This window comes from Lithobates pipiens, unplaced genomic scaffold, assembly GCF_037356315.1.
Source record: "Lithobates pipiens isolate NorthernLeopardFrog02 unplaced genomic scaffold, aLitPip1_a1.2 Scaffold_1, whole genome shotgun sequence".
Taxonomy (NCBI): Eukaryota; Metazoa; Chordata; class Amphibia; order Anura; family Ranidae; genus Lithobates; species Lithobates pipiens.
The window spans coordinates 143,114,318-143,126,501 of NW_027507685.1; the positions used below are offsets into that span (position 1 = coordinate 143,114,318).

At 45.4% G+C, this 12,184-nt stretch overlaps 1 protein-coding gene across 1 annotated transcript in view; it reads right to left on the bottom strand.

Moving 5' to 3' along the window:
- Nucleotides 1-12,184, bottom strand: part of AIF1L (allograft inflammatory factor 1 like) — a 153,109-nt gene that overhangs the window by 106,883 nt on the left and 34,042 nt on the right. Inside the window, exon 3 of the mRNA XM_077478017.1 lies at nt 9,487-9,553. Coding sequence (XP_077334143.1) covers nt 9,487-9,553 — 67 coding nt within the window. The remainder of the gene's footprint in view (nt 1-9,486; nt 9,554-12,184) is intronic.

Below are 12,184 nucleotides of genomic sequence, written 5' to 3' on the forward strand. Positions count from 1 at the left end.
GTGTAAAGTCCAGAGAGATGCAGCAGAGAGGAAAGAGCAGGGAGGAGGTTCAGGCTGTGCTCTGCTCATTTGTGCTTGGAGGGGGTGGGAGGATTTTGGTTAAGAGGTGGAATGAGGGGAGATTGGCCCTCTGTACACTGCCCTACTGACCCATGTACCCTATCTGCTGACCCCTTATCCTGCTAACCCCTGCCCTCCTTCTTGCTGACCCCCTGTCCTCCATCCTACTGACCCCTGTTCTCCTATTGCTGACCCCGTGTCCTCCATCCTACTGGCCCCTGACATCTGTCCACAGTCCTACTGACCCCCTGTCCTCCATCCTGCTAACCCCTGCATTATTCTGACCCCTGTATACTGCCTTACTGACCCCCTATCCTCCATCCTGCTGACCCCTGTCCTCCACCCTGCTGAACCCTGTACACTGCCCTGCTGACCCCTGTATTCTGCCCCGATAACCCCTGTTCTCCACTCAGCTCACCCCAGTCCTCTGTCCTTCAGACCCCCTGTACACTGTCCTACTGACTTTTGTACACTCCCCTGTTGACCTCCCTCATTCTCTGTCCTGCTGGCCCCTTACACATTGCCCTGCTGCCCCCTTTACACTGCCATGATTAAGCACTATACACTTCCTTACAAACTAATGGCTCCTGTACACTGTCCTGATTCTAAACAATACTCCTGCTGACCTTGCATCCTCTGCCCCCCGACTATTATATTTTGACAGACGGCACCAGCAGGTGTCAGAATACCTGAACAATGGCTACAACTGGTTGGCTGTAGTCACTGTATGGCCAATAACTTTCTACCACACTTTTTTGATTTATCAATCGAAGTTTGGTGAGCTGGGTGGTGCCAGCAGCCACCTATGGTTAAAATCTCAGCCAATTCACAATTATTAACATGAAATTCAAACAGTGTATGGTCAGCAGATAACGAGGTAGATTTAGATACCCATGCCAGCTGCATTAAAAAAGAAATACTTGTAGGCAATGTGTACAGTGCATTGACAAATGTACAAAACTATAGGTTGTGCTGGGTGAAATCATGCATTGCATTAAGATAACCCAATACACAGCAATGCAAGGAAAAATGGACATGCGCACTAAAATATGCGTTGTAGCGTGTGGCAGTGAAGGTGAATTGTGGTGCGTAAGGTTCAATAGGAATAGAATCGCAATGCTCTGCAGCACGTTATACGCAGTAAAAAGAACACCCTTAATGATTATGTAGTTGATCCATTTTTTATATATTCCCGCAGATCAGGTCATTTGTAAAAGTCCTCGTCTCTAATGATGTATCACAGAACCTGCTGTCTCTTTATTAGAAATATTCAGAATAGATATTAAAGCAGACCTATACTTAAATTTTTAACTAGCTGAATTTTGATTGAGCTGGTCGGTCTGACAAAAAAGTGTAAAGGAAAATTACAAAAATGTATATTTTGTGAGAACTTAGCACTCAGTTCTCTCCCCGATGGCAGGTCATGTATTTAATACTGGAGCACAGGTCACATGGTCTCTGCCGATGGGAAGAACACACAACTCAGATAGTTTGACCTTCCTCTTGGCACTGGCCTTGTAATCTTTCAGCAGGGGGAGACTCAAGTACTGGAGTTAGTTCAAATTATCATTTAATAGTATCCTTGTATTGTTGGAGTGACCCTTTTGACAAAGTCATTGTGGAACCTGGGATAACCTCTTCACATATCCAAGGAGGCTGCTGGAACCCAATCACAGCCAGGGGAGCAAAACCGCCACGTCATCGTGGGCTTCCTAAACCCAGAAGAGGCACTGGCTAAAAAAAAGAAATATAAGGGGGGATGAAAAGGGGGAAGGGACAGGTAAGTTCTGCTTTAACCTTTAGTCACTCTTTCATGAGAGGAGTATGGGGGATGCAATTGCAGGCCTAAGATGTTAGATAGTCGCTCAGCGTTCACCACCCCTTTCTGACAATCCCTCCACTGTCTTTTAATCGCCCTATGAATAAAAGTCAAAATACTAAGGCCCCTTTCATATGGGGTGGATTCGTACAGATTCTGTTCTGATCAGCTCATAGATCCCCTGCTGATTGGAACAGAGTGGATAGATGACAGGTCCGGCTCTGCTCAGTTTCTGAAGGGCAGACACAGACAGAGCCCGCTCTGCTCTATGGGTGGCCAGGAGTTAATGAACTCTGCTGTCCATTAACACTCAGCTACCTCCAATCATATCTCCCTAAACATTAGAGGATGGATGCCTTACTGTTTTTTTTAGTTATCGGCCAGATTGGGAGGTAAGCGGGTGTAAACAGACACAAGTCTGTTTACATTTGCCTGTCCAAAGGGATGCGTGGACCATCCGATCAGGTCCACCTGGAAAACTGACAGAAGGACCTGATCAGATGGCCCATGTGAAAGGGACCTAACAACATACAAAGCCAACAACAACTCCGCTCCAATCTACATCACAAACCTTGTCTCAAAATATCACCCAAACTATCCTATTCGTTCTTTCCCAAGGCCTCCTGCTCTTTAGCTCCCTTGTCACCTTTTCCAATGCTAGCCTGCAGGACCTCTTCAGAGCATCTCCGATCCTTTAGAACTCCCTACCCTAATATATCCAGCCATCTCCTACTCTGTTCGCCTTGAGGGGATACCCGATAACCCGAAAACCTATTTGATCTTCATCTAAAAAATGAACTTTTATTTTCTCTACCAACTCATTCCCAATCCAGCTGCTACTTTTTATCTCACTTGCAGCTCCCACTTAGATTGTAAGCTCTCATGAGCAGGGCCCTTCTAAACCCTCTTGTATTGAATTGTATCTTAACTGTACCGTCTCCCTTTATTTTGTAAACCACAAGCTGTACAGTGCCTTGAAAAAGTATTCATACCCCTTGAGATTTTCCACATTTTGTCACGTTACAACCAAAACCGTAAATGTGTTTTATTGGGATTTTATGTGATAGACCAACACATAAGTGGCACATAATCGTGAAGTATAAAGAAAATGATAAATGGTTTTTAAACTTTTTACAAATAAATACCCGAAAAGTGTGGCGTGCATTTGTATACAGCCCCCTTTACTCTAATACCCCTAACTAAAATCTAGTGGAATTGTCTTCAGAAGTCACCTAATTAGTAAATAGAGTCCACCTGTGTGTAATTTAATCTCAGTATAATAGTGTAATAAATACTGTTCTGTAAAGAACCTTAATGAACAAACAGCATCATGAAGGTCAAGGAACACACCAGGCAGGTCTGTGGAGAGTTGTGGAGAAGTTTAAAACAGGGTTAGGTTATAAAAAAAAATATCCCAAGCTTTGAACATCTCATGGAGCACTGTTCAATCCATCATCCCAAAATGGAAAGAGTATGGCACAACTGCAAACCTACCAAGACATGGTCGTCCACCTAAACTAACACCTAAACTGACAACCTGGGCAAGGAGAGCATTATACAGAGAAGGAGCCAAGAGGCTCATGGTAACTCTGGAGGAGCTGCAGAGATCCACAGCTCAGGTGCGAGAATCTGTCCACAAGGCAGCTCTTATGCCGCGTACACACGATCAAACAAGCGGGTGGAAAAGTCCGGCAAACTCAAGTCCACCGGACAATCCCCCCGTGTGTAGCCTCCGGCATACTTTTTTGACCCAAAAGTACGGCGGACTTAGAAAGTAGTTTTGCACTCCAATCTTCCCGCCGGACTCGCATTTCGGCGGACAATCCTGCCGTGTGTGTGCCAGTCCGCCGTACTTTTGAAATGAGTGGACTTTTCCCGCCCAGAGAAAAGTCCGCTCATTTCGAGCGGGTCTCCAGGTAGGTGGGGCCCGCGAAGGAGATGTCTCTGGCCCCGCCACCTGGTATGGACTTAAAGGGGAACCCCAACGCCGAAAAAAATCGGCGTGGGGGTCCCCCCAAGTCCACAACAGACCCTTGTCTGAGCACGCTACCCGGCAGGCCAGGAAAGAAGGGGCGAGCGAGCGCCTTGTCCCCATGTTGATGAGGACAAGGGCCTCTTCCCGACAACCCTGACCGTTGGTTGTCGGGGTCTGCGGGCGAGGGGCTTATCGGAATCCGGTAGCCCCCTTTAATAAGGGGGCCCCCGGATACCGGCCCCCCACCCTATGTGAATGAGTATGGGGTACAATGTACCCCTACCCATTCACCTGTAAAATAAAGTACAAAAAAAACATAACACACAAGCTAAAATAGTTTATTGCACAGCTCCGGGGGTCTTCCGTCTTCGGGGGTCTTCTCGCCGGACTCCTCCGCTATCTTCTTGTAGCTCTTTTACTAGCGGAGGAGCCCGGCTTTCTTCCTCGCTGCCGCCCTCTTCTTCCGACTTCGGGGGTCTTGTCCCCCCTCTTCGGTTCTTCCGCCGGGCCACCGCGCCTTCTTATAGCTCTTTTACAGGCAGTGGCCCGGTCTTCTGTCGCCGCTGTCACCGCCGCCGCTGCCTTCTGTTCTGTTCTTCTCTTCTTCTTCTTCTTCAGATGTTGCCTCGTCGAGTCCTCCGCTCACAATGGCTCTGACCGGGCACGCGGCGACTTATATAGGGACATCGCCGGATGATGTCCCCGCCTATTATGATGTCACAGTCCCATAATGGGCGGGGACTTCATCCGGTGATGTCCCTATATAAGTCGCTGCGTTCCCGGTCAGAGCCATTGTGAGCGGAGGACTCGACGAGGCAACATCTGAAGAAGGAGAAGAACAGAACAGAACAGAAGGCGGCGGCGGTGGCGGTGACAGCGGCGACAGAAGACCGGGCCACTGCCTGTAAAAGAGCTATAAGAAGGCGCGGTGGCCCGGCAGAAGAACCGAAGAGGGGGGACAAGACCCCCGAAGTCGGAAGAAGAGGGCGGCGGTGAGGAAGAAAGCCGGACTCCTCCGCTAGTAAAAGAGCTACAAGAAGATAGCGGAGGAGTCCGGCGAGAAGACCCCCGAAGACGGAAGACCCCCGGAGCTGTGCAATAAACTATTTTATCTTGTGTGTTGTGTTTTTTTTGTACTTTATTTTACAGGTGAATGGGTAGGGGTACATTGTACTCCATACTCATTCACATAGGGTGGGGGGCCGGTATCCGGGGCCCCCTTATTAAAGGGGGCTCCCGGATTCCGATAAGCCCCTCGCCCGCAGACCCCGACAACCAACGGCCAGGGTTGTCGGGAAGAGGCCCTTGTCCTCATCAACATGGGGACAAGGTGCTTTGGGGTGGGGGGGGCCGCGTGGCCCCCCTTCCCCAAGGCACCCCCCATGTTGAGGGCACGCGGCCTGGTACGGCTCAGGAGGGGGGGCGCTCGCTCGCCCCTCCTTTCCTGGCCGGCCGGGTAGCGTGCTCGGACAAGGGTCTGTTGTGGACTTGGGGGGACCCCCACGCCGATTTTTTCGGCATTGGGGTTCCCCTCTAAGTCCATACCAGGCAGCGGGGCCAGCAGCGTCTCCCTTGCGGGCCCCGCCTACCTGGAGACGCGCTCGAAATGAGCGGACTTTCCTCCGCATGCGTGGGCGAGTCTGTTCAGTAGGGCGGATAGTACGGCGGACTTAGTACACCGTATTAGTCAGCTGAAAAAGTGCCGTGTGTGGGCAAGTAGTCCGTTCGGAAAGTCCGATGGACAGTCTGGTGGGAAGTCCGCCAGACTAAGTACGTCGGATAGATGGCTCTAAGTACGTTGGACAGACGGCTATGTGTGTACGTGGCTTTAGTTGTGCTCTCCAGAAATCTGGCCTTTATGGAAGAGTGGCAAGAAGAAAGCCATTGTTGAAAGAAAACCATAAGAAGTGCCGTTTTCAGTTTGTGAGAAGCCACGTGGGGGACACAGCAAACATGTGGAAGAAGGTGCTCTGGTCAGATGAGACCAAAATGAAAAAACTTTTTGGCCTAAAAGCAAAATGCTATGTGTGCTATGTGTGAAAAACGAACACTGCACATCACATTGAACACACCATCTCTAACTTACTTGTTGAAGGCACTTTTTATAAACAATAAACCATTAATGCCAGCCTCCAATAATCTCATAACAATGTCCATGTAAGTGTAGGTCTCCTTTAAATTCTACAGTTTATTTCTTCAGTGACTGTCTTTTGAAATATAAGACAAAGCATGCCATTGCAGAAAGGGAAAAGAAGGGTCCAAGGACGAGCTTTTACTGCCCTCCTCGTATAAACAATAGTTAAAAAGGGGAGCAGTTGTCATTTCAATTTGTTTCCAACAATATGAACCAGATGAACTAACCAATTGTAATAATGTATTTGAATGTGTTAAAACCCATGCTGCTATGTTTTAAGTATTGCTTGCAATTATATAAACAGAGCAGCCCTATTTGCTCATTACATATACAGGCTCTGCTTCCTTTTTGGGCCTCATGCACACAGGATATTTAAAAAATGGCAGCCCTAATGCCAGAAAACAAGCATTAAAAATCCACGTTTTTAAATAGAGTTTACAGGTGTTTAGCAGTGTTAGCGTTTCTACAGTAAAAACACTCCCTATAATATAAAAACCCCTTAAACCGCTAAACGTGACCTAAAGCACATTTAGCAGCGTTTTGCTACAGCCAACAGCCTCTGCTCCTGGACACACAGTCAGTCTTTTTTTTTTTACTGCCCTAAACACTTATGCCTCCAAACTCCTCTGAAAGTTTGTGTGTGCATGGACACATAGGTTAACCCCTTGCCGACCGGCTCACGCCGATATACGTCAGCAGAATGGCGTGTACAGGCATATTAATCTACCTGTATCTTGCCCTGTAAGACGCGACATTATGGGTGCGCTCACCCACCACAAGTGCGTTTTTTTTTTTAACAAAAATATGTAGAATACATATCGGCCTAAACTGAAATTTTTTTTTTTATGTATTTTTGGGGGATATTTATTATAGCAAAAAGTAAAAAAATTGAATTTTTTTCAAAATTGTCGCTCTTTTTTTTTGTTTATAGCGCAAAGAATAAAAACCACAGAGGTGATCAAATACCACCAAAAGAAATCTGTATTTGTGGAGAAAAGGGAACATCAGTTTTGTTTGGGAGCCACATCACACGGCCGTGCAATTGTCAGTTCGCAAAAAATTTTCTGGTTTTTGGCCAGCCAAATGGTCTGGGGCTGAAGTGGTTAACACAGAGGAGGGTTTAGAGGCAGTAAAAAAAAAAAAAATTCCAGACACCCCTAAAAGCAGCTGTAAAAACGTCCTGTGTGTATGAGCCCTTAGAAGTGAAGACTGCTTGGCTGATCATACTGCATGTCTACCAGGCAGGTTGTATATGACTGAATATAACAGACGCCCCATAGTTTCTGCAGATATGTAGAAGCTCATAACTCATCTCGTACTCCGAATACAAATATGACAGTTTGAGGAAATATTTGTTCTACCTTCAGCGAAGACTTATGCCCCGTACACACGACCGGACTTTTCAACATCAAAAGTCTGACCGAATGATTCCGGCAGACTATTCGATCGTGTATGGGCTGCAACGGACTTTTGATTCACAGACTTTAGAAATGGAACATGCTTCAAATTTTTCCGCCAGAACTCTGCCGGACCCAGAAATCCGCTCGTGTGTGTGCTAGTCTGACGGACTAAAACCGACGCTAGGGCAGCTATTGGCTACTGGCTATGAACTTCCTTATTCTAGTCCAGTCATACGTCATCACGTTAGAATCCGTCGGACTTTGGTGTGATTGTGTGTGGCCAAGTCCGTTCATTCAGAAAGTCCGTCAGAACTCTGTCAGAACTCCGTCTCCGTCGAAAGTCTGCCGTGTGTACGCGGCATTAATGTTGTAGTGTATGGTTTCTTAAAGCGATTGTAAATTGCGGATTTAAAAAAAACTAATAAAAAACACGCAAGGCAAAGGCAAAATGTGCCAGTATTTATCACTATGTGATTGGCCGGAGCCTCGATGAAGTCACTACCACGCATGTGCACAGAAGCCCTCAGTTCCGGCATGAAGCTCTGAAGTTCCAAGAAGGTATGCCGGACCTTCAGAGTGCATGCGCCAGTGATGTTACATGCAGGGTGAATATCTCCTAAACGGTGCATGTTTAGCCTATAATAAGGCTTATCTGTAGGTAAAATGAATATCTCCTAAATGTAAAAATGACCAAGCGGGGTATACAACCGCTTTAACCAGGGTTCCTCCAGAGGTTGCTAGGGGTTCCTTGAGCAATGAGAAATTTTTGCCTCACAGATAAGTTCCCACAGACACCATTGATCTTTTTAGCTATCTGTAAGGGGGTAACAGTGTTAATTTTGGCAGCAAATTCCAATTTAGTTTTTGTCATAGGACTAAAATGGCATTTTAGTTTTTGTCCCATTTTAGCCTTCTGCAATTGTTTTAGTCGTATTTAGTCGACTAAATCTCCAGAACATTTTAGTCGACTAAAACTAATTTTAGTCATCTAAAATCAAATGGGTAGAGAAATTGTAATGCATTATTTAAGCATTTCTCTACAATTTCCAAACTCATTATATACTGCTGGAGTGAAAATCGAATATGTTATTATTTATGGTATTGAGGTATGAACATGCACTACAGTCCAGTGTTAGTTTTGACATCAAATTTTAATTTAGTTTTGGTCTTAGCCTTTTGACTAAAATGCCATTTTAGTTTTAGTCGTATTTTAGTAATCTCAATTGTTTTAGTTTTAGTAGTATTTTAGTCGACTAAAATGTTTTAGACGGTTTTAGTCATCAAAATTAACACTGGGGGGTTATTCTTCCCAATGATCACCAATGTAAGGGGCATTCTTTCCAGTGACCATCACACTAATGTACCATATGTTTTAGATATAGTAATATTTAGCAGGTGTTCCTGGAGACCAGGAAGTTATTTCAAGGGTTCCTCTGTATTTAAAAGCTTGAGAAAGACTATTATGGAGCATTAGGAAACAATGCAGAAGTAATTTACAGTATTGTCTGTGCTGCTGTTGAGTAATCAGCGGAAATTTACATTCAGGGACTTCTCAGAATCTACAGAAGTCTACAGGAATGACATGTCACAATACATAGCCACAGCATCATGTTTCAAAAAAGCTGAATCTTATCTGTGAAAAGCAGCCAGTGATGGCTGGTGCTCACCAACCACCCCTTACTCTTGACAGATCGATCGCCGCTTCCCAACCCCAAACTCCCCCCATCGCTCTATCGAGCGAGGCTTCGCTCTCCCATCAGGCCCCCGCCAGCCCCGCACTTGGCCCATCCAGGTCGCGGCTTCAGCGGCTTCTCCCCTGCGTCTGCTACCAAATCCTACCAGGTGCTTCTCCTCCCTGCCAATCAGGACTTGGGACTCACGGCCCATCAGGTCTTAAGACTCTTAAGACTTGCAGCCAATCGGAACCCGCTTTCTGATTGACTGGAAGAAGAAACAGGAAGACATTAGCGAATATTAATTTGCTAATGTCACACAAATGGGTGGGCTCAGGGCGCAGTGCTCTGCCGAAACGTATTAAAGCCAATTATGCACAAGCGTGGCAAGCCCAACACCATTTATAATGAGAAGATGGACTTACTTTTACAGGAATCCAGTTTTTCCTCAATGTCCTCAATGTCATAGTATTTTTCATCTGACAGGAATTCCTGAAAGACAGGAAATGCAATTGAGATTTGTCTGTTAGTGATAATAAAACCTTACATAAGCCCACTAAAGGGACAAGCCTCAGGATATACACAGTGATCAATTAAATCCTGCTACATATGCTGGTCCTCTTTAACTGCAGCCCCTTCTCCTTCAGAGCCAATAAAAATACACAGATCAAATGATATTTCTGAGCTCCAGAAGGCAAGGGGTGGGGATCTGAAGTCACAAACTGCACAGCTTAGCAAAGAGAGCTGAATGTAGTCTGAGACCTGAGTAGAGGGCATGGACACCTTCCTCTACACAGCCTCCTTGGGCAACATGTACATCTGAGGCTGTCAAACATCTCCTGTGTCTTGACCCAGGTCTGAACCTGCAACCTCTGCTGTGTCTGGTAGTGTCTCTTCTTGCTGAGCAACCTGGGATGCTGGACAGCTCCCTGAACAATTTCTTGAATGACCTTGCCTTGAACCTTGTTTCTCTTAAACCCTTTGCTTCTCCCATGAATTTAATAATTAAGCCATGTCATTGCATTGTTTGCCAGATTATTGTTCTCTGTCACTCCTGCTGCTGTCTGTAGCTCCTCTAGCACTCGTTACCAACCCTTGGCTTGTTCCTCCACTATGCTTTTGCTTGATCCCAAACGGCAACCACTTATTGTGGTTTTGACCAAGCACGATCTCTGTGTGAAACATGTTAACCCTTTTTGTCACCTCTGCCCATGTTTATTTGTTTTTACTACTTTTTACACAATAAAGCCAACATTGCATCGTGTGGGAGTACAGCCGATTATCTTTCTTTGTTCTATGCAACCACTTATTACTGACTTTTGGCTTGTTTCTCCACTATGTTTCTACTTGATCCCAACCTGCAACCACTTGTTACCGACCTTTGGCTTGTTTACCGACTATGCTTTTGCTGGACTTCAACCTGCAACCACTTTTTACTGACCTTTATCTTGTTCCTCCACTATGCTTCTGCTTGATCCCAACCTGTGACCACTTGTTACCGACCTTGGCTTAATCCTCCACTATGCTTCTGCTCGATTACAATCTGCAACCACTTGTTACTGACCTTTGGCTTGTTCTTCCACTACGCTTCTGCTGGATCCCAACCTGCAACCACTTGCTACTGACCTTTGGCTTGTTTACTAACTATGGTTCTGCTTAATCCCTACCTACTATATCTACTACTGGACTCTGGCTTGCTCACCTCCTGGCAGGGTGATCCTGAGGACCGCAACCTGGCAGTAGCATGTAGCAAAACCCATCTCCACCATCAGGAGCTATAGTGAATACCGGTTAGTACTCAGACTCCGCACCTTGGGTGAGTCCGTGTCATCTGACAGGGTGACCTGCTGCTGCAGTTATCCAGCTGGTTGGTGGGAGGCCATCACCGTGGATTGCCTGGTGTTAGGGAAAACTGTCAGCAGTGACCAATGCAAATAGAGGAAGGAGAAAGCAGCCAAGATCCACACTATGTGCAATGGACTGAGGCAAGTACACACTATAGAAGGATATGTTAGTTTATTTTTAATTCCAGAGGTTTACAACTACTTTAAAATGTCACTGCCAGTTTATTATATACATTCAGACATTATCAGCAAGGCAACACAAAGATGATGTCCAAAGCTCAGTATGCTGACACAACCAGATTTCACTTAACTGGAGTAAAAAATGATTTTCAGATGGACCCCATCAGGTCTGTAAATGACTGCCCTCCAATGTCTATGACCAACGTTACCGCAGAAGATGGAGGCCCCTCCAGTCACAGTTTGATGGAGGATAGAGGACCTCTCTGTGGCGTCTCCTTATACCGAGGTCAAGTTTAAGTGGAAAATAAAAAGCTTCTTTCATTTTCTGACTTGCACTTGAGGAAAAAAACATGGCTGGATGTTGAATGGTCAGATAAGCATAACTATTCCCAAGAGTGTATACATTAATGTTGAGTGCCATGTGAGCATTAATAATACAAGCACTTGTGAAGCTGAGCTCTGTCTTTTATATAGTCTATGTACTTTGAAGTGGCATCCTCCATAAATAGCTCTTTAATCAGCAGTGAATATGAATGAAATCATACGAACGGACGCACCATATAATCCAGTTCTAAAGGAAAGGTGACATTTACTGTATGATATATAAACAGTGCGCTCTTATCAGATAGGCAGGAAAGTCACGCTGCTCTATATTGGATTTAACTCACTCAGGGCGGAATCATAGTCAGATGTGTAGACGTCGAATGAGCATATTAAAGCCCAATGTTAATACAAAAAAGTAGCTTAATATTCAAAATAATGTACACAAATTTGAAATATAAATGTCTCTGGGTCCATTTGCATGTTGCAGAAACACATGCGTTACTGTGTTTCAACGAGCTGATATTCTTTTTAAAGGACACCAGAATGCCCTAATGTAATGGATATGCAACACCACCCTACACTACAATGCATTGAAAATTTTGTGGTACATCCGATTTTTTAGATGTTTTGGTACTTTGGCAGCCCATTGATTTTAATGGACTGCCTTAAGTAGCTTTAAACCTTCAGGCTGGGTTCACATACACTATATTACCAAAATTATTGGGACACCTGCCTTTACATGAATTTGATTGGCATCCCAGTCTTAGTCCGTAGG